Source organism: Petromyzon marinus, chromosome 10 (genome assembly GCF_048934315.1).
Source record: "Petromyzon marinus isolate PM22_M1 ecotype Great Lakes invasive population chromosome 10, UKy_Petmar_22M1.pri1.0, whole genome shotgun sequence".
NCBI lineage: Eukaryota > Metazoa > Chordata > Hyperoartia > Petromyzontiformes > Petromyzontidae > Petromyzon > Petromyzon marinus.
Genome location: NC_133676.1, coordinates 6,359,048 through 6,382,960, shown reverse-complemented (window position 1 = coordinate 6,382,960; position 23,913 = coordinate 6,359,048). Strand labels below are relative to the sequence as shown.

The following is a 23,913-nucleotide window of genomic DNA, read 5'->3' as shown; positions in this document are numbered from 1 at the left end:
CATGGGGATTATTTGACCGTGTTGTCACCACGCTTGGTGAGCGCGTGTTGGTGACGGGGCGGTGGGCCCTATCGGTCTCGATATTATAGCTCACCACTCATGTGAGGTGTGCCACCACATCGAACTCGGGTCATAGGCCAGTACAACGAACCGCTGCACCACACAATTCTTCACGTGATCGTTGTTTTAATTGTCGTTCCGATTGTTTTGCTTTTGTCATTTTGGTGACCCAGGTCACTCTCGTCGATGAGACTAAACTTGAATCTTTAAATTTCCCACCACCGGACAATAAATAAATGACATTATTCAAGTGGTGACATCCATTTAATCAATTTGCTCCTCTAGGCATTTGAATCTATTGCCTACATTTGGTTTAAAATCAGTTACCTGCTGAGCTCCAATTAAAAATAAATAAACCATTTTGGTTTTTCCTGCAATTAATTTGACTCTCTCCCTGTCTATATTGAAGTGCAACTCACATCACAGCGCCAGTCTACGATCGATTCTTCCATTGAATCTGTTGAGGATGGTGACATCGCTGACAATATGGGTCTAGTTGCGTTTAAGATTGCAATGTGGACTAAGTGGACAAACTTAACTTGTCCGTTTGGAGGCTTGCGAGAGTTGCTTATGAACGCAGGTTTTGACAATGGTCCGGGTTACAGAGCAACACAATCCCAACATGAGCGCAAACACATATTATTGAACCCGTATCGACCCTAACATATTGCAAGTTTGTATAAAGCCTTATAGTGTGTGTGGGTCGCGCCGAGATTCATCGCGTTGTGTATGTACGCTCGTGTCTGGCCGTCTGGAATGCCAAATGACCCACAGAGCAGTCAGTACATTTGGCAATGGGCCATGCAGTTTGTACAGTCACTGGTCTGATTATCGCTTAAGTAATAATTATTATTACATTTGTTTATCCAGGCAAACATCGCGGAGTTCCATTACTCTTTTCTTCTGGAGGGTTCTACATTGGTAAGCTCCTGCATAGGATTTCGCAGTAATGCTGTATAGTTTAACACGTAGGCTTTCGATGTGTTTTCTCGATGTACTGTGCGTTGTTCGGCACGATGTCCAACATTTCACTCCACGTGTTTGGAGCTTACATTATTCAGGAACTGAAATGAGCTCCCAAAAAATTATTGCAGACTTACATCAAAATTTGGTTGTTTGGCCAATTTTATAAATTAATGTGTTGCACCTGTGATCCAACTGGAGTCCGTACCCAGATGAAACCCGCGCACACAAGGCAGTAGCACTCAAAGCTCTACACAGACAGATGAAATAGTTAATTGCTCTACAGTACTGTCATCCCATGACCACCTCACAGAGACCTGGTCATGGTGGTAAAGCAGACGGTCTTTACATTTTTACAGTCCCATCTCGTGAACACGGAGGGCCACGAAATATAAGATTAACTCCATAGTTCCATCTCCAAAGTGAACCACTAACCCCGCATCCTAGCCACTGGATGACGGGCTTGCGTAACCACAACCAGCTCGATCCGGATTCACGGTTGAACCCTGATCCCCGGTCACCGAGGTGTGTTTGTGACGATCGCAGACGCGCCCAATTGTATAACCACCCGCGGAGGATACTGACCGAGATTGTTGAACTAAGTATTTGCAGCTCCATATAAGGCCCAATATTGAGTGCAAGTGTATTTTTGGCATTAAAAGCTAACCAAACAGCAGATGTCCAGGATGTGCCCTAATCCTGCAGTGTGGACAGGGACAACCTTTTGGTGTACAAGAGACCCAACTCACTGGACACACATTAAGGGCCAGCTTCTACACCAAAAACTAAACGATAAAAAATATATATTACCAGGTACGACCCACTGAGCTATATAGCTCTTTTTTTTTAGAAGCGACCTTGGGACAATTTATAGCAGCCAAATACTCTAAACGCATGTTTCTAAATGTAGAGGGAAAAACTGGACGACCCGGAGAAAATTCCACCCGACCATGGCGAGAACATGCAAGCTCCAAATATACAGGCATCGTCAGGGTCGGGATCGAACCCACGAGCTCCTATATACCAAGCGCGATAGTTAACATATTGCCACCACCACATCTTGACAGAACAGTTTAAACACATCCCAACTGTGTAGGGATTTGCGGCTGTGTTGTACAGGCTCTCTGATTTGTGGTTTCAATCTGCTGCTCTTGACGTTGTTATTGTAGTTGGTGTTCAACACGATGTCTCACATTCGCTCTCGATGCTCAGAGCAATTTGGATCGAAATGGAAGAAGCTTCCAGCACGCGGGGCTCGTCTTGGAGAGGACTAAAACGGGAGTGAATGTTGTCACAGGTGGGTTTTTGATTGACTACATAAGCCACTAAAGACTTTCATAAGATTTAGTGTTGAGAAATAGTTTTCAAACAACAGAGAATTGTATAAAAGGCAGACAGCCTTCGTGCCTTATGCAAAAACTATCAGCATTACAGGTGCATTGTGGTCCTTTGTCTTGTGTCACCATTAAATTAAATGTGAGCAAGTGTGATCGACAGCCGCAGTGATGCAGTGATTGAAAACCGTGGACCGGACCAATGCAGTTCAGTTGTTCAGGGAATGCCGGTGGTTTTTCGCATGTGTACGTCTCCGTGATGTTTAAACGTCTCCGTGTGTTGTTTGAAACTCATGGCTTCTCGGTCTGCACTAAAGATTCGGCTTTTATGGGGTTTTTTTTTCACCATTTACAGATGTCTTGAGAAGATGGGCGTTTCGGGCAGAAAGTTGAACATTGACAAGAGGTCAAGGTGGAGCCTTACAATCGTTTTGCTCATGCCACTGCTGGCCGATGGGCCTCCACTATGTGAACAACAGTACAAAGTATATTCTTGGTTCTTTCGGTAAAGTCACGTAGAAGGGAAACAATAAAATAATACAAATATAAAACAATAAAATTCTCACGACGTTTCGACTGCAACACAAGCAATCATCATCAGGTGTGAAAACCACGGCAAGAACATTTGAAAAAAGTGGCGGTTATTTTTTTAACATTAGCACCACGGAGAGCGATTTAGCAGTTTGTTCAGATGGACAGTGCAAAGGTAGTCAGTCCTTAAAGAGCCGCATGCGACTTCTCAGCCGCAGGTTGCCGACCGCATGCACTGGAGGAAGCTCAGTAAGAGCCCTTACAGATGGTATTTTGCCAAACTCTTCCACCTTGTTTGGGACGTCCTGGAAGATGCCGCCTGCCATCGACTAACTGGGGTGTATCCAGAGGCGAGGAAGATTTCAGAAACTCGCCTCATTGTTTCATATGCCGCACCGGGAGAACAAACGTTTGAACTGCGAAGCCAGCGTGCCATCCTTTACACCACGGAATAAAAGTATTATTCTGCCCATCGAGTGCAGGTGGATGTAAGTGGATGATACAAATGTGCTGACAGGATAGGATAAACAACTCGGAGATTTGTAATAGAACGCAGACGGCATATACGTGCGCTGGATGGACAAGCGCTTGTTACCCAGGTATTGGGAGAGGCATGCAAAGGTCCGCCACCTAAGGGAGGACCTAACGCCAAATGGTAGGATGTGAGCAAACATTGAAGAGAATTTAATACGTGGTGGCATCAATGACATTGGCCGTAGAGATTTATTTGACTTCGACTTTGAGCACAATACGGAATTTGTTTGGTCTCTTATTAGAATAATATGTGCTCAGTAGATTAAACATCTTCTCCCAACACAACGCGAGAGCCAGGTTAGTGATTGACTGCCACCTGCTGACTTGAGACAATAATTGCCTTTTATTTACCCTGGAAAGTCTCTGTGAAACAAAACACTGTAAGGGTCCCCCAGCGGGATGTTTGGCCAATTCTATAACAACAACAATACGTGCGTGGCTTTATGTGGAATAAAACCGGAGTAATGACAACACATGAATCACTAAAATTCAGCACGATCGAAAATATATATAACAGGTGATGGTTCTGGCATTGGACCGTCAACAGAGGCCAGAGAGATCAAGTGGATATGTATACTCCGTGGTGCCCTGATAAAACATACATTTTCTAGACGAACAGTCTTCAATTTGAATAGTTTCCCCATCAATACATATTTCGTCTAAAAGCCTATAAAATAAATGTGTGTTTGACTATAAGTTAACATGCGGCTTCATATGCACTGTATTGAACGAGACTGGTGTAAGGGTCGAAAATGGAACTCAGATTAGTGCTCAAACTGCCGCGTCACCAATCCGTCCCATGCTCACTTACTAATTTTTAGGCATTTTTGTCAATCCATTATTGCACGAAGGCCTCCCTTTCTATGTAGGTCTTGGAGATTGTTTGACCATACTTCACTATGGTGGTCACTGCGGATTGGTGAAAGAGGAGGGGATGCCCAACACCAGTTCAGATATCACACGCTCGCAGGGTCCTACCCATGAAATATGGCAACGTTGTGCCAACGTTGTGCCAACGTTGCCATGTGGATGGAACGGTTGGACCAACATTCACTGTTGACTGGATGGGTGCATTAACGGCCCCACACGAAGGGCACCTGCTGAGTAAGATAAACATGCTAAACGGATCGTGTTACGGGGGGGACAAAAAAATACAATTCTGAGGTTCTTTAAATAAAAATATATATTTTAAATGTTATGACTGTTAGTCGCATTTAAAAGACCCGGTGCATATTATGCACCATCGTGCAAATGCATACGCCGCAATGCTGCTGTTCAACGTGTGCGCTGCCCTAATTGGGTTTCCTGCGCTCGAGGCCATGAGTGTGCAATGAGTGTAATTTCCTTGCATAAACAGGTGGATTGATATTAAACCCATCTCGAAGGCGTTTTATATTGGAAACAAAAGACTGTATAATATAATGCACGGTAATGCAACTCCATCCTGTTCAAACGTGGGATCGGTCAAACGTCCGCGGCAGCGCCCTCTTGAGAGTGGGTCACGAGGCCCAGCGTGGTTACGTAATCACGTGAAACGTCTTCGTAGACGTTTCACGCGCAAGAAGAAAATGGAACAAACCGATGGAATAAAAAACTAAACCAACTGAAAAGTGCACGGAGAAAGCTCGGACAGGTGCATGTGTGGAATTGCACCGAGAGCTAGGAGAGGCGACGCGCGGACACGCGCAGCTCAAAGCAATCCGTTTGACTCTTCACAAAACCAATTGGGCTTCGGCAGGACACGATCGCTGAAAGGGCTCACGGTTGGTGGTCGAGACTAAGGACGGCAGTGGCAGCCGAGGGAGGGGAGGCATCCGAGAGAGAGAAAGCACTTCCACCGCGGAGATGGAGCGATGAAATCAGCCGATCAGCTCGTGGGCAGGCGCTCCGTGGGATTGTTATGTCGGAGGACGCCTGCGAAGGACGGGTTGACGGGTTCGATCATCACCTGATCATGGCAGGTGATGATTATATACGTGCATTACAATGTTACCACAATTTTACGCTGCACAGTATTTGGTAATGCGTTCATAGACTCCCATTTCGGGTAAGGCATGTAACACAGAATGAAGGCAACCAGAATTACGCACTACCTCAATTGCACCGAATAATGCTGAGTGACATTTCACCCCCCCCATCTCCCATTTGGGTGTTGGGAACGGTTGCCAAGAAACCGAAACAAAAAGAGGCCAGGCGAGAGCAATGCTGCTTTGCCAGCCAGCAGTGTTGCAGGGGCTAGGCTGGTTCTAGTTTTTCACCCAAACAGCCCAGGCAGGTCTGTGCAGTGAGAATGTGTGGATGGTAGTGGTGATGACTGTGACAACGATCGATGGTCGTGGTGTGGTAGCAGTGATGATGATGCACGCCTGGCTCTAGTGTTTTTTTAGACGATATCGCGACCGCTTCGTGCCGTGCCACGTGCTCTACCGTTGACCGCAGCGGTGCATACGCAGGTGAACAGGTAAGCGGCTGGAATGCGTTGATGTCGATGTCTGCAAGACAGGTACAATGATTTATGACTTCTTACGGGGAGGCAGCGAGTTTCAACATTTTTGTTAAGCCTCGTACACAACGTGGAGATGTGCTGCCACAGTGGTGTGCTGGTTGAAATAATGGGAACGTTTCTGATATCCCTCTGCCACTCTCCACACATAAATATAAATGGGTGCACCACAGTCGATGGGCAGATCGCGTGTGATGGGGTAAAGTGTGGGCACTTCCAGCTCTTCAAGACGTCTGGCCACCGTGAGAGAGTAGGCCAAACACTCACTGGCTGGCCTCTCTAAAGGAGGCCCTTCAGCCAGCGGTGGCATTAGCCGGCAATTACAGGGCTGTACCTTTATCTTTTACCATTGCAGAACGTCGAGATGCAGACAAATAATATCTAAGAGTGTATTGGCTCATGAATAGACTTTACTTGAATTTGCTTTGTTCATATATTGTTTAATATATGCATGCATGTAGGTAGTTGTGGTTGCATTTATTAAATTATTGATAGATAACGCAATGAGAATCCAAGTCTATTACTCAAATGATGACATGGGCATCTACTTGAAAGGCCCCAATTCACATGCGGCGAGATGTTAACTGCTTGGCCTGGTATGCAGAAGTTCGTGGGTTTGATCCCGACCCTGATGCTTGTATATTTGATGTGTGCATGTTCTCCCCATGGTCGCGTGGATTTTTCTCTGGGTCCTCAGGTTTTTCCCTCCACATTTAGAAACATGCGATGAGAGTATTTGGCTGCTATACATTTCCACGTGATAAGCCACTCTTTCAGTGATCATTTGTGGCCAAGTCACGTCTGAAAAAGAGGTCTAATGATGATGATGAAAGAGCTGTATAGTTAAGTGGGCCTTACCTGGTAAAATAAAAATACTTAAGGTACGCAGACGATGCCCTCTTCAAATGTGTCTCTTCACATAAAAATATAACAATGTTTACACAACCCTTTAGCCACATGGCCTTCTGGGAGTACATAATTTCAGAAGCATTGATTCAGTGCAAGCAAACCCTTCACCGATTTTTACATACAGTGTCACATCAGCAGTCAGCATTATTTGAATCAATGCTGGTGAACAGCGAGATGATACCCTGTCTTTAAGATATTGGTTCTAGTTTTGAGTAAAAATGGAAATGGTTGATTAACTCTGTTATTACTGGAGTCACGTTTATCTCCATGTCAAGTATTATGAGAAGAGCATTTAAATATAAGTCAGTGTTATCTTTCCAGTCCATAGCCTACCGTCCCATATATTAACAATGTCAATCTTCTTTCCTTCGTATGGTAGGGAGTTGATAAAACAATGTTCATGTCGATGCTTGTAGGCCAATATATGGCTTCAGGAGTGAATATCTTGACATATAGGGAAATCCATGTATAGATACCCCATACATTTTAAATGACATGAATGTTGAACTTCTTTCGCACCGTACGTAACCAAACCGTACTAATCGGAGGTGCGGCCTGAAAAAACTCCGAAATAAAATGCCGTTTTCTCTATAATTCCTCCATAATATTGTTTACCCATTTATGGGGTATCTATAAATGGATAAACATGTGCTTCCAGCTAATTTCTCGAAGCGGGTAGTGGTCGCTGTGTGGTCCCTGGTTTGAGATTGGTGACCGCAGTCGCATGCGCCGTGGGCTATTCTCAATTAAAGTCTCAATGCAGGTGCGCACATTACTAACTGTGCATTGCGCAAACACGGAGACACCGGTAAACACGGACAGATTGCCTGCGGTAGAAATCGAAATGAATTTGGATTTGCGAATCGCGTCAGTTCATGCCAGGGTGTAGTTTCTCATGGAATATATTCCGGAACGGCCCGTAGCCCCCAGCCCCATCTCCACCTCCAGCCAACAGAAATGAGGGGAGAGGGGGGGATGCAGGAACCTTTTTTTCCGGAGCTCAGCCCTGGACCATCTGAAATTGAGCTATTGTTCATCCACACATCATGCACAGTTCGTCTAGCGGCAGGCAGATCACGTGTGGTGGGCGAGGTAGTATAGTTTGGGTATTCCCATATCTTTCAACACATTTGGACAGATTGACTGATTACCAATCTATTTTATAATTACAATACCCCCCCTCCCCCCGTCTCAAATCACTGCACCTGAATGAGTTAAATGATGACGTCACCCTGCTGCTGCTCTATTTAAGACCGGGAGCAAGTGAGGGCTTCACCATTCTGGCGAATTGCCCGATGATGCTGGATGTAATTACCAGCGAAACGTCGAACTCAAACTGTAAATGTTGTGGAGTCACTCTTCAACACACCGATGGACTAAAGTAGTGAACTATTTGTCTTTTGTCAACGTGACATATTTTCTACTGTTTGGCCATGTCGGGTGGTGGAAGGTTACGACACATTTATAAATAATGCGATCTAACCCGAAAACCTTTATTATGAATAATATTGGCCGCGAAAGCCTGCTACGTGTCAAACTGACATTTGAACAGCGTGGAAGAGTCCACCAAATATCCTCAATAGGGGTTCTCTGTGTAGTGGGTTCACGGGACAAGGAGATGGTGGAGTAGAGGCAGCACTATTTATTTAGCGTAACAAGGGTTACACTGGAAGGGGTAACGGCCCCTTCACCCGTACACACGCTGGGACACCCCCTAGGCTATCTAGCCTAATTCCTATGCTCCCAGTTCCTCCAGCTACAGGCGCTGGAGGAGGCTATCTGATCTGGCCCTGGTCAAGCACAGATCACGGCACCCCACCAACCAGACCGGCCCTTGAAAGGGCTCCGGCTCTGAGGCTCTGGGGCCGCACCATTAGCTTACCCTGCCGGCCCTCAAAAGGACAGCGGTCAGGTAAGTCCCAGGGTCTATCTAGCCGGTCTTCCTTCTTCACTGGTTCTTCATTCTTGGCCCCAACACACTGCCCCGAGCTCTCTGGCTCCCCACCCTTTATACCCATACACCACTGAGGGCGAGGCTATAGCGGACGTGGTTGTAGCCACCAAGGTGTGGCTGGGTGTTACCTTCCCACACTGTGTGTTTCCTTCCCACAACACCCCTACATCTGTATAGCTTCCTCTAATGGAAGCCCTTCCATTAGCAGTGGCGTGATCAAGCAATTTCAGGGTGTGAACATTTACCTTCTCATATTACCTTATCACATTACCTTAGGGGCCATCCATAAATGACGTCACGCACCTGGAGGGGGGGGTTATACATATGTGACGATGTGTGACGAGGGGGGGGGAGTTTGAGAAATGTGACGTCACATGAAAATAGACAACAGTTCTACTTAATTAAATAGACGTTTTAATAACTGTTTTCTCCTACATCAGAGTGCAGCGCCACATTAAATACGCACTACAATGACAATAGTTTAAAGCGATTTGAAGCATGTTTTATATATATATTTTGGGGGGGGGGGCAGAGCTTTGTGACGTCATATTTGAGAAGGGGTCTGACTTTTTGTGACGCCGTGTGACTAGGGGGGGGGCGGTGGTCAATAGTTCAAAATCGCCTGACGTCATTTATGGACAGCAATTCCGGGGCGAGCGACGGCGGGGAGCATACTCGATGGAACCATAGTACAGCCCCGACCATTGATTTCACTGCACTATATAAATAACAGGTCCCTGCAGGGTGGGCTGGTAGGAACATTGGAATTTTGCGCAATTTTATGACATTGTTACGTAAAATTGTGCAAATTGAGAGCGTCTTCCCACCTTTTTGCCCTCAAAATCGTTGAGGGTTCTTTGGACAAATTCACCTCTGTAGAGGAATGGAATGGTGAAATCCTTATTGACTGAAATCTGCTCATTTTGGAGCAATGTATCATAAAATCGTTAAGGGCTGGGCCGAAAAATGACAACAATTGCACTTTAAAATGAGAGAATTGTTTCCCGGCATACGGTAGTATGGGGCTTTTACAACTTCGTTCCTACCAGTAAAATTAACGTGCCCGTGCGCATCTGCTTGAGCCGAGTGAATGAGACGCAACTCGCAGGGGCCGCAATTTATGTGACCATCCACGCTCGCACGCACGCTGCCGCGGTGCGTCTGAGTTCCAACAATTACCATAGTTGCCCGCTCTCGAGAATTCGATGAGCGCGTGCGCCCTGTGCCGTATTCATCGAAAACCTGATGGGTTCAATCAAGTTTTTTTTTGTTTGTTGGTGGTGGTGGTGGTGGGTGGACGGGATGATCGGAGTCGAATAACGTTTTTTTTTGGCTCGCGAGAGCGAAAACAAAGATGAATAAGGGGGGTGGGGGGAGGGGGTGGATATTCACCACGCACCGCTTGGGCCATCTCTCCGATGTCCGGCCTTGTTGACGGAGCGGGCTGGTGTGTTTTACACAAGCGCCGAACTTGATGGAGCTGGGGGGGGGGGGGAGAGCTTCACATTACTTACTCTCGATGCCACTGGGGGAGAAAATACACGGCGCAGTGGTCACCCGCTTTGTGCAAGCACACGCGGATACATCGTGCACCATTCTACCGGTACTTGCGTACAGATGTTGTGTGTGTATCACGCAGCGCGTGGCGTATACGTGTTGTTATCGGGTATGGGCTGTTTATCGTGTAGCTTGTTATCGAGTGTGCAGGCGTAAAACGGCTAAAACCAACGCTCTTTGGCCAAAGACACGTGCGCACAAGACGTGCCGTGCTTTGTGTCGGCATACAGACGTGACGGCGTTGTGTGTGCGGCAGTGAAGGCGCTGGTAAGTGTGCAGGCGGTGCAATTGCACCGGCGCCCGTGATCTGGAGAGGCTCGAGTTCTGGGAAATACGTGTCAAATGATGTATTCATTGTGCACATGCGCACATGCCAAACACGATAACCCAATGTGTGTACGCATATCACTGTACATGTGCTGTTTAGAAGGATTTATGTATTTGTTATGCTGTAAAGTGCTTTGTTTTTTTGCTAGAGCAGACCGTACCACTTGATGGGATCTTTCAAATACGCTTTGTAAAAATACACACATATACGTGTGTGTTCTCGGAGAGGTATGGATTTAAAAGCCACGTGTAATTTGTCTGGGCTCATATACAACAACAACAACAACAACCGTGCACGTGACTGAACCAGTACGAGACAACCTACACGGCGACACAGACGAATTTCCCATAAACGCGCGCACGAGTTAGAAGACGACCTTCTGTATGAGCCGCGAGCGAAATCCGTGAAAGCAAAGTGACCAACAGATCTGGTCAACCCTGACACGTGTACCTTGTTTAAAGGTGGGGGCATACAGAGACTCTGGGTGGAGGGAGGGTGCACGACACAGTCAATACGGGGAAAGGCAGCCACGTCCATAGCTCAATTCTACTCAACTGTGCATCTTGTCCAGGTTAGGCTTCGTACAAACGTAGTCTCTTTATTCGCTCACATGACGCTGATGCGCACTTGGACTTAAACATATATATACTGAAGGAAGATCCATTGTTGTACCGTGATTCTATGCTCAAACTGTTATGCTCCCCGCCTTCACCATCCCGCACTAACTGGCGTGGTGAGGTCCGGTCAAATAACCCCCACGATGACAATACAATATACAACGTAATAAAACAGGGCAAAGGCGCAGTCCTGAAGTTGCTTGCTCACACCACTGCTGGCAGAAAGACCTCCACGAGAGAGAGCTCAAGAGAGCCCCTCTAGAGGGTATTTTGCCTACTCTTCCATGCTGCAGGCCAGACGTCTTGGAAGATGTGCATATACCCACACTTTACCCCACAACACGCGACCCACCTGCCGATCGACTAACTGTGGTATGCCCATTTATACTGCCGGGAGGCACGGTGGGATTTAATAAACTTGCTCATAGGCAATGCATAGAGGCAAGTGTGGAATATAAGACGTGAGGGTGGTGACGTATCTGGTGTGTCCGCTTGCGCTGTGTGTGCCCCAGAACACGACGGAGAGGAGCAATGTCCGTGCAGTCGGAGACGCGCCAGCTCAAGGCGGCTGTAGCCCAGTTACTGTGAGTGGCATCAAGCGGGGGGGGGGGGGGGGGGGGAGTGTGGGATGGGATGAGGTTGAGTGGGGGGGGCACTTGGGAGAGGCAAGAGGGCTTGAAATGTTAGTGGGAAGCAATTGGCTTTGGCGTAAACAAGACGAGAGGCCACGGTGACAACGGTGGCTCGTAGCGAAGGAGACCTGGGACGAATGGCATACTGTAGGTCTGTGTAGGCAATTGAGTTGGATGGAGAGGAAGAAGAATGAGGTTCCACGACAGGTCCGGGAGGAGAGAGGTCTCACGAGAACAATCCAGGTAGGAGTGAAAGATGTGAATTGGGCGCATTGTCAGAATTGGCAGATGGATCAATGAAGTTCTGAAAGGGTGGATGCTGGGGAAGAGGCCGCAGAGGCAGAAGAAGAAAGATGCTGCTTGACCACTCGAAGGAAAGAGGTCCGTACGGTGAAATGAAGAACGCTCAAGATCAGACATGGAGTGTGAGTCAAAGACCTGGCAATTGGCAGAGGATAAAAAAAACTTTGTTTTTATACTTTTACGTTTTTATACTTTTACGTGACTTTACCGAATAGAACCAAAGAGTATGGATCCTTGCAGTCACGAAAGCTTCAAATCTAGAACTTGATTTGTGAATTCATCTGCACAGCCTGGGATATGTGGAATGTTTGAATAATACACATGCAGTATACAATTGCATGACAAATAGTTAATGTAAGTCATGAAAATGATTGTTAATTAACAATATCTCAGGAAGGTCCCTTACACTTGATGGATCTCGCCTGATTGCCCCCCCCCCCCACTGCTCCCCCTCCACCTCCAACCCACATGTCTCGTCCCACAGGGAGCAGCATTTGTCCGTGCATCTGCGGGAGAGAGACTTTGATCCACGAGTGGGACGACACCCAAGCAGTGTGAGGCCCCACACTGGAACGCACTCCTCACTCATCCCGCCGCTCAACAACGGCGGTGGAATCATTCCCTCTCAGCTTGGGTGGTCCACAGAGTAATGGTAAAGGGGCAGCCCTGCAATTGTCTTGCTCACACCACTGTTGGCGGAAGAGCCTCCACTAGAGAGAGCTCAAGAGAGCTCCCCAGACGGTTACAGGGACTCCTCTATTTATGAACGAGTTAGGTTCCAGAGATCTGTCCGTAACGTCAACTTTACTCCTGTCGATTCCAAACATGTTGTACGGCATGTACACTAAACACGGGGAATGGATTTAAAAGTTGTATAATCTCCTGTAGATGTCACTGGTTCTTTATGTTCTGCAGATGTAGATGCCACTACCGCCATCTATTGTGCGGCGGTTGAACTTAGGATTCTTGGTCGGAACAAGCAACTGGACAGCTGTTATTTCATGCTAATCTCTCACATTAACATCATGCTAATCCCTCACATTAACATAGCCACTTCTGTGCCCTCTAATTTCTCACATTAACATCATGCTAATCTCTCACATTAACATAGCCACTTCCGTGCCTTCTAATCTCTCACATTAACATCCAGCTAATCTCTCACATTAACATAGCCACTTCCGTGCCCTCTAATTTCTCACATTAACATCATGCTAATCTCTCACATTAACATAGCCACTCCCGTGCCCTCTAATTTCTCACATTAACATCATGCTAAGCTCTCACATTAACATAGCCACTTCCGTGCCCTCTAATTTCTCACATTAACATAATGCTAATCTCTCACATTAACGTAGCCACTTTCGTGCCCTCGTCGAGGAGGCCGCTCTCCTCCTATCTTACAGTTACATGCTAATTTCTCAAATTAACATCACTAGCCCCGGCCACTTCTTTATGACCCTTGGGCTACACCCATTTCAAACCTTTTTAAAACAGCCTGCTTCAGCAGCAGATGACGAACGCTTGTGTTGCGCCCGAAACGTCGTGATTTATTTTATTCTATTTTATACCTACGTGACTTTATCGAAAGAACCAAAGAGTATGGACAGACAGGTTTGTTCATAAGTAGAGGCGTCCCTGTATTTGGCCTGTACTTCCACGCTGGTTGGACATCTTGGTAGAGGTGGGAGTACCTACACTTTACGTCTTCACAAGCGATCAATGGACCAACTGCGGTGTGCTCATTGGGTGAATTTGGAAACTTTCCGTGCCAGGAGAATGAAGTGGTGGCCTCTGGATTGCAAGTCCGATGTGCAAACACCGTGGCAGCATCCCTAGTTCATAAAGCAGGCAGCACTAAGCCATGTCTGGGATGAATTTCTCACAAGCTATGTTTTGGGTCCCTGGTGGACCATGACCATAGTGAGATGTATACTGAATGTGTTTTTCCAGGTGTGTATATATTTTACGGGTTGCTGATTTAGACAGACCCGACTGAAATTAATCCCCAGCCGTAAGCAATCAGTCACTTTGCTAAGTAAACATTTTGACGATGTTCTTTGTTTATATTCGTTTACAGTTTACGGTTATACATTAGGCTACAATTGTGCTGCTGGTATTGAGTCATTATATGAATAAAGACAGGTCTGTTCGGAACTGTTCCGGTGAGCAGTGCACAACCTTGTGTCAGATAATGGCGTGGGGAGGCCTTCATCCAGCAGTCAATTGCCAACAATGTATTATTATGTACAATGTGGGAAGCACATTTGGATAGGAAGGCTCCGGCTACTGGAAAGGGTGACGAGTGAGGTATTGGACTCACCGATGCGGTATTAATAATGCTCCTGCATAGGTGTCTGCGGACGTGTTTGTATACAGTTCTCCGATGGGTGCTCGGGTTGTACCGCGTGTTGTGCTCTGCGTCATATCGAACACCAACGATAATAATCACAACGTTGCCGTGCGATGTTACGTCACTCGTTGGGTGGGGAGACCCCCCCCCCCCCGCCTTGCCACGCACCCCCACCCTGGCTGTGTCTCAGTGTGGGTCGTGTGCTCCGCAGCGTGCCGTTGACCTGGCATTTGTCCGACTGCCGCGCAGCAGATCTCAGAACGATGGCCCCGGGAACCCGGAGGAAAGGTCAGGCGATTCATCCGTCCGGCGGTCGCCTCGTGACCACTGCAATCAAACAAGCCCCCTTCTCGATTGCACACGAGCACTGAGCAGCCACAGAACACGCCGCGTACGCAATAGAGATACAAACCGTAAACATTGTGGAAATATTCTGTCGCGAACGGGCGACGAATCTATTGTGCTGGACACTACTGTAACGCCAATCTCCGGGCCACCTTGCGGACCTTTGGCTTTTGGAAGTGATCTAACACATGGTACCCGCGTGCCTGTGATCCGATGCTTTCGAGGCATGGGTCGGTGGGTCACGTGCACTCGTGAAACACCCGAATCGGCCGGGCTGCGATGTGGCGAGGCTATGGCAGTTCGAGCAAGGGTGCTTTTGAACCCTGTTTGTACCGACCTCTGAGTGTTATGCCATCATATGAATGGTGGCGGTTTTTTTTCGAGTACCTAATCTGCTTTACCTTCCTTAACTGAAGACAATTGGCCAGACGTCACAACGAAGAACACTTTCAAAAATGCAGAACACAGAACAATGCAGAGAAATGCAGAGCACAGAACACACAACGCAGAACACACGATGCAGAGCAACTGCAGTACACTTAAGAAATAGTCTTGAAACTATATATAAATAAATGGCACACGTGTTATTATTGTTGTTATTTCTTAACGACCCAACAGCGTCATCTCCAAGGCACTGGATCTCATTAATTATTTTGATTATAATTACAGCACCTTCCTCTTCATCCGTGCCTTCATATCCCCTTAATTGCTTCCTTTCTGTCCTCCCCTTGCTCAATCACCACCCAATTCCCTCCCGCTTTTCCTCTGTGTTTCTGCGCTCTTGAGACATTCCTTACGTTATGGGAGCATTGCCAAATGTACGTTGTTGTTGTTGTTAATTATTTGTAACCCTTGGTTTCTTTGTTCGTTTTTTGTTGTTGCGGGTACCTCGTGGAGTCTAGAGCAGCCTGCCGCGGCAGCAGTAAGGTCACGGGAGGTCACGTCTCGCTGGAGAAAGAGGCGGAGATCCTGTCCGCGTACGCCAGCTGTCTCATAGTAAGTCACGACCAGGGATCGACACAGCTGAAGCTCTGTGAAACAACAACAACAAATAATATACGATTTTAAAAATGTGTGTGAAATGCCAGTGCCGAAATCCAACACCGGACCCCATTTCACGTTCATAAATTAAGTAAACTGCGGCCGGTACGCCCGACAAATCTCTCTTGGGGGTTATAAACCTATGCCGCGCTCATCTTTTGCTGCACATGGGCGACCTTGACATCAAAACGAGACGCACACGAGAATGGCTCTTTTTAAAACATTTTTTTTATTATTCTCCGTCAATAAATCTCGCCAGAAATACGTCACCACTTTTATTTTCGCAGTCCTCTTTCGGGGTTTGATTTTTTACGTTAAATCCAAAAAGCGTAACCCGTGGTCCATGTGAAAGCTATTATCGCAACTAAATATTGAATTAAAATGTGTTATTACAGTGCCTCCTTGTGTAGTTGCAGTCATGGCACTGTTTTTAATTATCATTTTTGAAATCGGCTTAGCACAAACGGGGTCTTGTGTTTGGAGAAAGTGGGGCATGACTGTGCTCGGTTTTTTTTTGTTCACTCCAGCGCTGTCCTCCAGACAGTCTCGTCCCTTCACCTGATGAAGGCCGCTTGTGTTGTGGCCGAAACGTCGTGATTTTTGTTATTTTTTTTTACCTACGTGACTTTACCCAATAGAACCAAAGAGTACTGTGCTCGTTTTGTCTGTGTGCGATGAAGGACAGTTTAAATCTGGAGGAAGTGTTTATGCTGTACAGGCACCGTCCCTCGGACAGCCTCACGAGAAGAGCTGCTAAGGTACCTGACGTTGTGACAAATGGCCCTTATTCTTTTGTGGCCCTTATTCTTTAAGGGCCACGGTGTTTAATGGACAAATGTGTTGGAGTTTGTGATGTTTGTGCTTGGGTAACCACTGTGCCAACGTAGCAGCAGCAACGTCACCACCAGATAATAAATGTATATTTTTTTAGTGATTTTCTTAACCTTTCATATACTTTACACTCCTATCGTGTTTTAAAAAAAAATGTTTGTTGTTCTCACTTTCTGACCCGCCCCCGTAACTGGACATCTGTGTAAAAAAAAAGGAGCTTTATATCTCATCGGATTCCTTCTGCGGTATAAATAAACATTGTGGTTATTATTTTGCTGAGGTAGGCATGAGTCGGCAAGCGATGCTGGAGTCTCTCTCTCTCTCTCTGCCGTGAGATGCCCAAGCGAGCGTGCCCACTGTTGACTCTGTAGAGTGCCATTCAAATACTACAGCTGCTTGAAGTGTTTTGCACTTTAACGCGCGCGTGTGTTGTGTGTGTGTGTTGTCTTTTTTGTTGAAGAGTTTTCTTTTTTAAAAAGGCATTCTCCCACGAATACCATCGGAGGTATTCGTGATAGCATAATGGGAGTGGTAATACTAAGTTTCAAAATGTTTTCGGAAGGATATTTGAGAGGGTATATTTATAATTAATACTGTATAACCTTCAGCAACCCCCGCTCTCTCCCAGTGTGAAGGATGGTCAGACGATCCCCATGACAGAAATGTGTTTGGAGGCCTTTATCCAGCAGTGGATAGACAGAGATCGCTGTGAAATAGAACACAAGGAATGCGTATATCTTTGGAACGTTTGCACAATTTCATTGTCAAAAGTAATTTTCGTGAAACACAATCGTCATCAGAGCTGGCTCAACAAATGGGGGAGGCTCTGTGCAGATGGGGGAGATGTTCATCGAGAGAGAGAGACGCGCAGAGAGACACACAGACCTGGTGACACAATGACAGAGGCATACAGATACAGACAACAGAGAAAAACACGGCGACATACATCGAGAAATAATGTTGAGGGCCCCCTAAAGTGGGGGCTATTGTGCACATGTTGCATGTGCATAATGACAAGCACTCAACAGCATCATCATCATCATCACTATAGAGCTGTCGATAAGGAGTCAGCAGCCTTCAAGCGCCTTCAAGACTTCTTCCCTAAGCTGTCTGAGGCAAAGGTCAAAGCCGGTGTCTTCGTCGGACCAGAGATAAAGAAGATCCTGGAGTGCAATGAATTCCCCAAGAAGCTCACTAAGGAGAAAGCGGCTTGGAACAGCTTTGTCGCAGTGGTTCGTGGCTTCCTGGGCAATCACAAGGTCGAAAACTACGTGGAGCTGGTTGAGACTGTTGAAGAACTACGGCACAACGGGCTGTAGGTTGTCCCTCAAAGTCCATATCCTTGATGCTCATCTTGATAAATTCGAGAACATGGGAGCGTACTCGGAGGAGCAAGGCGAGCGCTTCCACCACGATATACTGGACTTTGAATGCCGCTACCAAGGACAATATCACGAGAACATGATGGGAGACTACATTTGGGGGCTGATTCGTGAAAGTGATTTACAGTATAATCGTAAATCTCGAAAAACTACTCACTTCTCTAAATCTTTTATAGTAATTTCTGTATTACTTTAGTAGAAATACATGTTAATTTTGATTCAGATGTTTTTTTCTTCTGACTTTGTGAACAAAAAGACACAAATTCGCCCAGTTTTCTCATTGAAAATAGGTCAATTTCAAAATATCACTGCCCTCGTCACAAAAGCAAAGTTTATGGGGAATAATAGCCATCTTCTTTGGTTCTTTCGGTAAAGTCACGTAGAATGAGAATAAAATAAAAAAATAAAACAACAAAATTCTCACATGTCTGGAACAGCATCTTTTACAGATGGAACCAGATCACGGATTTTATGTACTGTGTTGAATCGTACATAAAATCCGTGATCTGGTTCCATCTGTAAAATATGTTGTTCCAGACATGAGAATTGTATTGTTTTATTTTATTATTTTATTCTCATTCTACGTGACTTTACCGAAAGAACCAAAGAAGATGAATCCTTGCAGTCACGAAAGCTTAAAATCGAAAAATAATAGCCATTTTCTATACTTTTTAGGCATAAGCAATTACGAAATAACACTTACTACCCAGGAACAATAATTGTGTTACATAGTGTAATCATCACCACCGTCATCACTGCCGCTACCAACACCGCCATCATCATCGCCACTACAAACGCCACCACCACCACCACCATCGCAATCACCATCATCCCCGTTGACACCACGCGTGTCAGCTGCCCAGAAAGCCCCTCTTTGAAAGTCTACCGTCAAAGTCTCGAGACGTTGCAATCCTTGGAATGTATTTCGCTCTCTGTCATCAAACAGAGGGAGATGACCCAGCTGTCCAGCCTGTCCACACGTCCGCCAGCCATGCTCATGGCTCCATACGCCCTGCGCTACGCCAAGCAGCGAGGTACGCGGAGCCAGACTGCAGCCTCTATGCGACTGTGAGACACGTGGAGTTGGTCGATTGCCTGTGTCCACAAGGGGTGTTGTCTCGTGTTTATCTGATGAACACGGGGCTGTGGCGGGGGGGGGGCTTGTGCCTGTAACGTGGAGTTGCGGCTCATGTCCGCATGTGCGTAACACCGGGGAGCTTGTTTCTGTGTAAGGGGCCGTCCATAAATGACGTCACGCGATTTTGAAGATTTTTTGACCCCCCCCCAGTCACACGGCGTCACAAGAAGTTAGACCCCCTCCTCAAATATGACGTCACAAAGCTCTGCCCCCCCCCCCAAAATAAAACATGCTTCAAATCGCTTTAAACTATTGTCATTGTAGTGCGTATTTAATGTGGCGCTGCACTCTGATGTTGTAGAAGAAAACCTTTATTAAAAAGTCTATTTAATTAAGTAGAACGTGTTGTCTATATTTATTTAAAGTTGCGCATTTTAATGTGACGTCACATTTCTCAACCCCCCCCCACCTCGTCACGCATCGTCCCAAATGTCTGACCCCCCCCTCCCCCTAAGTGCGTGACATCATTTATGGACGGCCCCTTATTGTGATGTGTTGTTGCCAATTCATGTTCAAAATCGCGTGACGTCATTTATGGACGGCCCCTAACCGGAAAATGTTCATATATAATGTAAACGAATATTTATCAACTGAACGCTTTATGCTGTTACACACTCTGCCTGGCCTCTCTATGTGTTCTGCGAAAGGCCCATTTTCCCGACAACGTCGCCTGTTATATTTTAAATGTGAAGGCAGTTTTGTTTATCGACTTAAGTGTTGAGTTATAAAGCCGATATTTTATTTTCAATCCTTGCCAGCAGAGGGCAGACGTTACCCGTGAGATGTAAGACGATAAAAAAACAACACGTGCAAGATGAATACTTAACGCTGTTGTTAAAACAGAAAATACACATCCGAAAGATATATAGTACTGTATATGTCAGACTATTATCATCATCATCATAGTCGTAGCCACACTCCATCTACTGATGGATAAAATCCTTGCTACTGGATGGAAATCCTTTCAAAGTAACCATCCGGGCTCGTTATCTGACAATCCATTGAGTCGCTGGACGTGAGCCGATTGAATCGCTCCATCTCCGCGAGTGGACGTGTGTCCTCCTCCTACTGCTTACACAGACATTCATCTCGTCCACTGGCCATCATCAATTCTAGCGACTTGGTCTCTCGTCCAAGCCCCCTTCACCTTACTCAACAGTCAATGCAACGCCTCGAACTGGTGTGCGTCAGGTGCTCTAATTTAACGCGTTATTCTTTCCCGCAGTGTCATTCCAAGCAAGCAGCACCCTCCCATTATTATTTGTTCACTCTGGAGCATTTACATTATGAGACCTCCTTTGCCAGTAGCAAGATATAAAAACAGGTTTTTACCCTTTTATCTGGCAACAAAACTGATACCTTTTTTACAAGGGATCATGCGTGCATTAACCACAACACTTGCGGTCAAAATGCAAACAAAAAGACAACTCTGATCATGTATTGGCACTGTCCTTGAAATTGATTGGTCCACACCCGAGACAGCTTTTCTTAGAGGCCAGTCTCACATGGTGTTGGACCAGATGACGCCAAAAGGCGCACAACTCAAAGACAACGTACCATCAGATTATTGAGAGCTCGGGGTAACCTTTAACATTATGAGACCTCCTTTGCCAGTAGCAAGATATAATAATAGGTTTTTACCCTTTTATCTGGCAACAAAACTGATACCTAAAAGCTTACCCCGAGCTCTCAATACTTTGATGGTGCGTTGTCTTTGAGTTGTGCGCCTTTTGGCGTCATCTGGTCCAACACCATGTGAGACTGGGCACTGAGAAAAGCTGTCTCTGGTGTGGACCAATCAATTTCAAGGACAGTGCCAATACATTATCACAGTTGTCTTTTTGTTTGCATTTTGACTGCAAGTGTTGTGGTTAATGCACGCATGATCCCTTGTAAAAAAAAAGTATCAGTTTTGTTGCCAGATAAAATGGTAAAAACCTTTTATTATATCTTGAGCATTTGTTTCCAGTTTCTTTGTCAGTGTGTTCCAAGTTTCTGAGAAATTTGTCAAAACGGGTACTATGCCCGAATGTTCTTGCATTGGTAGGTTAGTTTGTTATATATGTGCATAACCTTCCACTCATGTCGAAGCTCAATGCAGTGGCGAATGGTGTCTGTTGGTGCTGCTTCTGCGGTTGAAATTGCTGCTGATGCTGCTATTGTTGTTGCTGCTGTTGCTGCTATTGTTGTTGCTGTTGATGCTGCTATTGTTGTTGCTGCTGATGCTGCTATTGTTGTTGCTGCTGTTGCCGTTGTTGTGGCATTCGTCGATGTTGCTGTTTGTTGTTCACGTTGGTGTCGGAGCAGACGAGCCGAAGAAGACGAAGACCGGTGGCCGCGGGAACAAGGGCCCCCACCTCTCGCCCGTGAAGTCGACTCCTTGCTCCGAGTCTGATGGGCCCCGTTCCGAACTGGCATCGGGTTCCTTGGGGGTGAAACGGGGACGTGGTACCGAAGCCCGGTCCCAGGGGACCCTCCCCAGGGTGCGCATGACGTGACCTCCACGCTGGCTTCACCGTCCCGTCTCCCTGCTATCACCCTTACCACCCTCACCACCTTTCCCCCTCCCTTCAATGCGATCAACCCTGTTACCCCCTCTCCACGATTGGGGTTCCATGCATACTTAAAGCCTCGAGCGAGCGTGGAGAAATGTCAGACTGATGATGCTGATGATGAGTGTGGCCTTCTTGATTTTGTCAAAAACCTATCACTTGATAAATCTTGTAATTCTTGAGTTTTAAGGAGGAGGAGAAGAAGAAGACAAAAAGAGATGCAAAATGTGACCCTAAATGATATTACCGTATAGAGTGTGAACCACGATTCCCAATAGTTAAATGAGATTGTTAATGAATGATGATAATTACGATGATTGTGACAATGAGATTGTTAATGAATGATGATAATTACGATGATTGTGACAAAAGTATGAAAATCCATACATGTGATATACTGTAGTTATTCTCATACAAGTTTGTGCATTTAATATACATTTGTGTAATGTACCAATGTTCCAGCTGAGCCGCAATATTTAAATAAACTCATCCTTAATCCGCAAGTGGTGGAATTTCTTCAACATTTATTTAACACACTTTTATTGAAATAATTCCAGCTTTAAACATGTTACATACGGTACAGTACTCTATGCAATTTGCTTTTGCAAAAGGCAAACCAATCATGGGCAATGAACTCCGTATTCACTGCATTTACTCAAAAAGTAAAAAATGTGGCCAAAGCAAATGCCCTCAAAGAGTGGAGGGAAACCCCCCCCCCCCCCCACATTTTGTGTCGAAACTTTGAAATTTGAAATGGGGTGGTGAAGTAGATACAGCCCAGAAGAGTAGTGTCGAACAGAGATGCCCTCTCGCATCGACTCGCACGCCCAGAGGCCGTCTCGGCCCAGGGTATGAACCGAAGTCACCAGAGCTCTCCTTTCGAGATGTTCTGGTAATCGTCCCATGGTTAAATCAATCGTTTCAGTGCGCTCCTTCTGCTGTGCGTACGTACAGCACTTTACGTAACCCAGAGCCCGCCGATGATCTACAGCACATGTTTCTGTTGCATATTAACAAGATATGCAACAGAGCATATTAAGATGTGAAGTCATCGCCAAGGATTGGAAATATATGAAAAATAAGAATAGGTTTTGACCCTTTATGGCAATAAAACAGGAAGCGTTACCATATTCAAACGCCAAGTAGAAACCTTTCGCAAAAATAAAGTCGGCCTTAACCGCTCGTACTTGTGGCAAAAACATGCAAACAAAGATGCTTCTTCATGGCCTTGTCTTATCAAAGTCAGACTGGAGAACACCAAAAGGCGAACATTACAAAGACAATGCAACGCGGCAGAGCGTTTATAGCTCGGCTTGAGCAGTTTTTATCTCTGCCAGTATCAAAGTATGAAAAATAAGAAGATGTTTGACCAATTCTTAATAAAAGGGCGACATCACGCGAAGTCACCAAGTAACAATGGAGTGGCGTAGCGTGGCTGGCATGGCACCTGGCAGAAGGAATGAAATGCGGCCACTTGGCCAATCCCTCTAGCCCCGCGCCCTCCCCCCGGGTCTTCGTAGCCCGGCGGCTGCAGGGCCTAGAGACCCATCCAGCCCATGCAGGCACCCGGGTCACGGTGCTAGACACGTGGACGCGGGATACATTTGAAGTTATTTCAATAATAATAATGTTGCTACCGTTTGTTAATACATTGATTGACGGTTGGATGAAGGCCTCCCCACACTGCGTCGGTTGTGGAGGGGTTGACTATACTTCACCACGCTGTCCGCAGTAGTGGCTCGGTAAAGTGTCTGGGGGTGGGTTGGGTTCGTGCGTGTGGTACCACAACCGGATCGGATATCACTCGTTAACGATGTTGCCACGGCCTGGAATCAAGCTTAGGTTGTCCGGGTTGATATTTCACTGCAGTGCTAACTACTGCGCCACCGCTCCGTGCTTTGAAGGTAATATTTACAGTAAGTATATACATGTGCTCACTGCATCCTCGTAATTACAGAGAGTGGCAGAACAACCCGGCTCAAAACCTGGGGCTATGAGCGAGACGATACCTGCCCCGCGACCTCGGAACCTGAATGAGCTCATACATTA

At 46.2% G+C, this 23,913-nt stretch overlaps 1 protein-coding gene across 7 annotated transcripts; it reads left to right on the top strand.

Annotated features, from left to right (window-relative positions):
- Nucleotides 1-5,579: 5,579 nt before the first annotated feature.
- C10H2orf80 (chromosome 10 C2orf80 homolog) lies at nt 5,580-22,367 on the top strand. Of its 7 annotated transcripts, XM_076066076.1 has the most exons (9): nt 5,580-5,883; nt 11,135-11,244; nt 11,803-11,874; nt 12,710-12,779; nt 14,787-14,863; nt 15,823-15,916; nt 16,642-16,719; nt 19,121-19,208; nt 21,620-22,367. In XM_076066076.1, exons 3-9 carry the CDS (start codon nt 11,822-11,824, stop codon nt 21,808-21,810), a joined length of 651 nt encoding a protein of 216 aa, XP_075922191.1. In that variant the 5' UTR covers nt 5,580-5,883; nt 11,135-11,244; nt 11,803-11,821; the 3' UTR covers nt 21,811-22,367. The 7 variants fall into 7 exon arrangements, with proteins under 7 accessions (XP_075922191.1, XP_032807514.1, XP_032807519.1 ...); XM_032951623.2 differs by lacking the exon at nt 11,135-11,244; XM_076066077.1 differs by lacking the exons at nt 5,580-5,883; nt 11,135-11,244 and adding an exon at nt 8,444-8,746.
- Nucleotides 22,368-23,913: the final 1,546 nt, after the last annotated feature.

Coding starts and splice junctions, on each gene's coding strand:
- C10H2orf80 (XM_032951623.2), top strand. CDS start 11,822: ATGTCCGTGCAGTCGGAGACGCGCCAGCTCAAGGCGGCTGTAGCCCAG. Junction 14,864..15,822: donor CCCGGGAACCCGGAGGAAAG/GTCAGGCGATTC, acceptor CGTGGAGTCTAG/AGCAGCCTGCCGCGGCAGCA. Junction 15,917..16,641: donor CGTACGCCAGCTGTCTCATA/GTAAGTCACGAC, acceptor TGTGCGATGAAG/GACAGTTTAAATCTGGAGGA.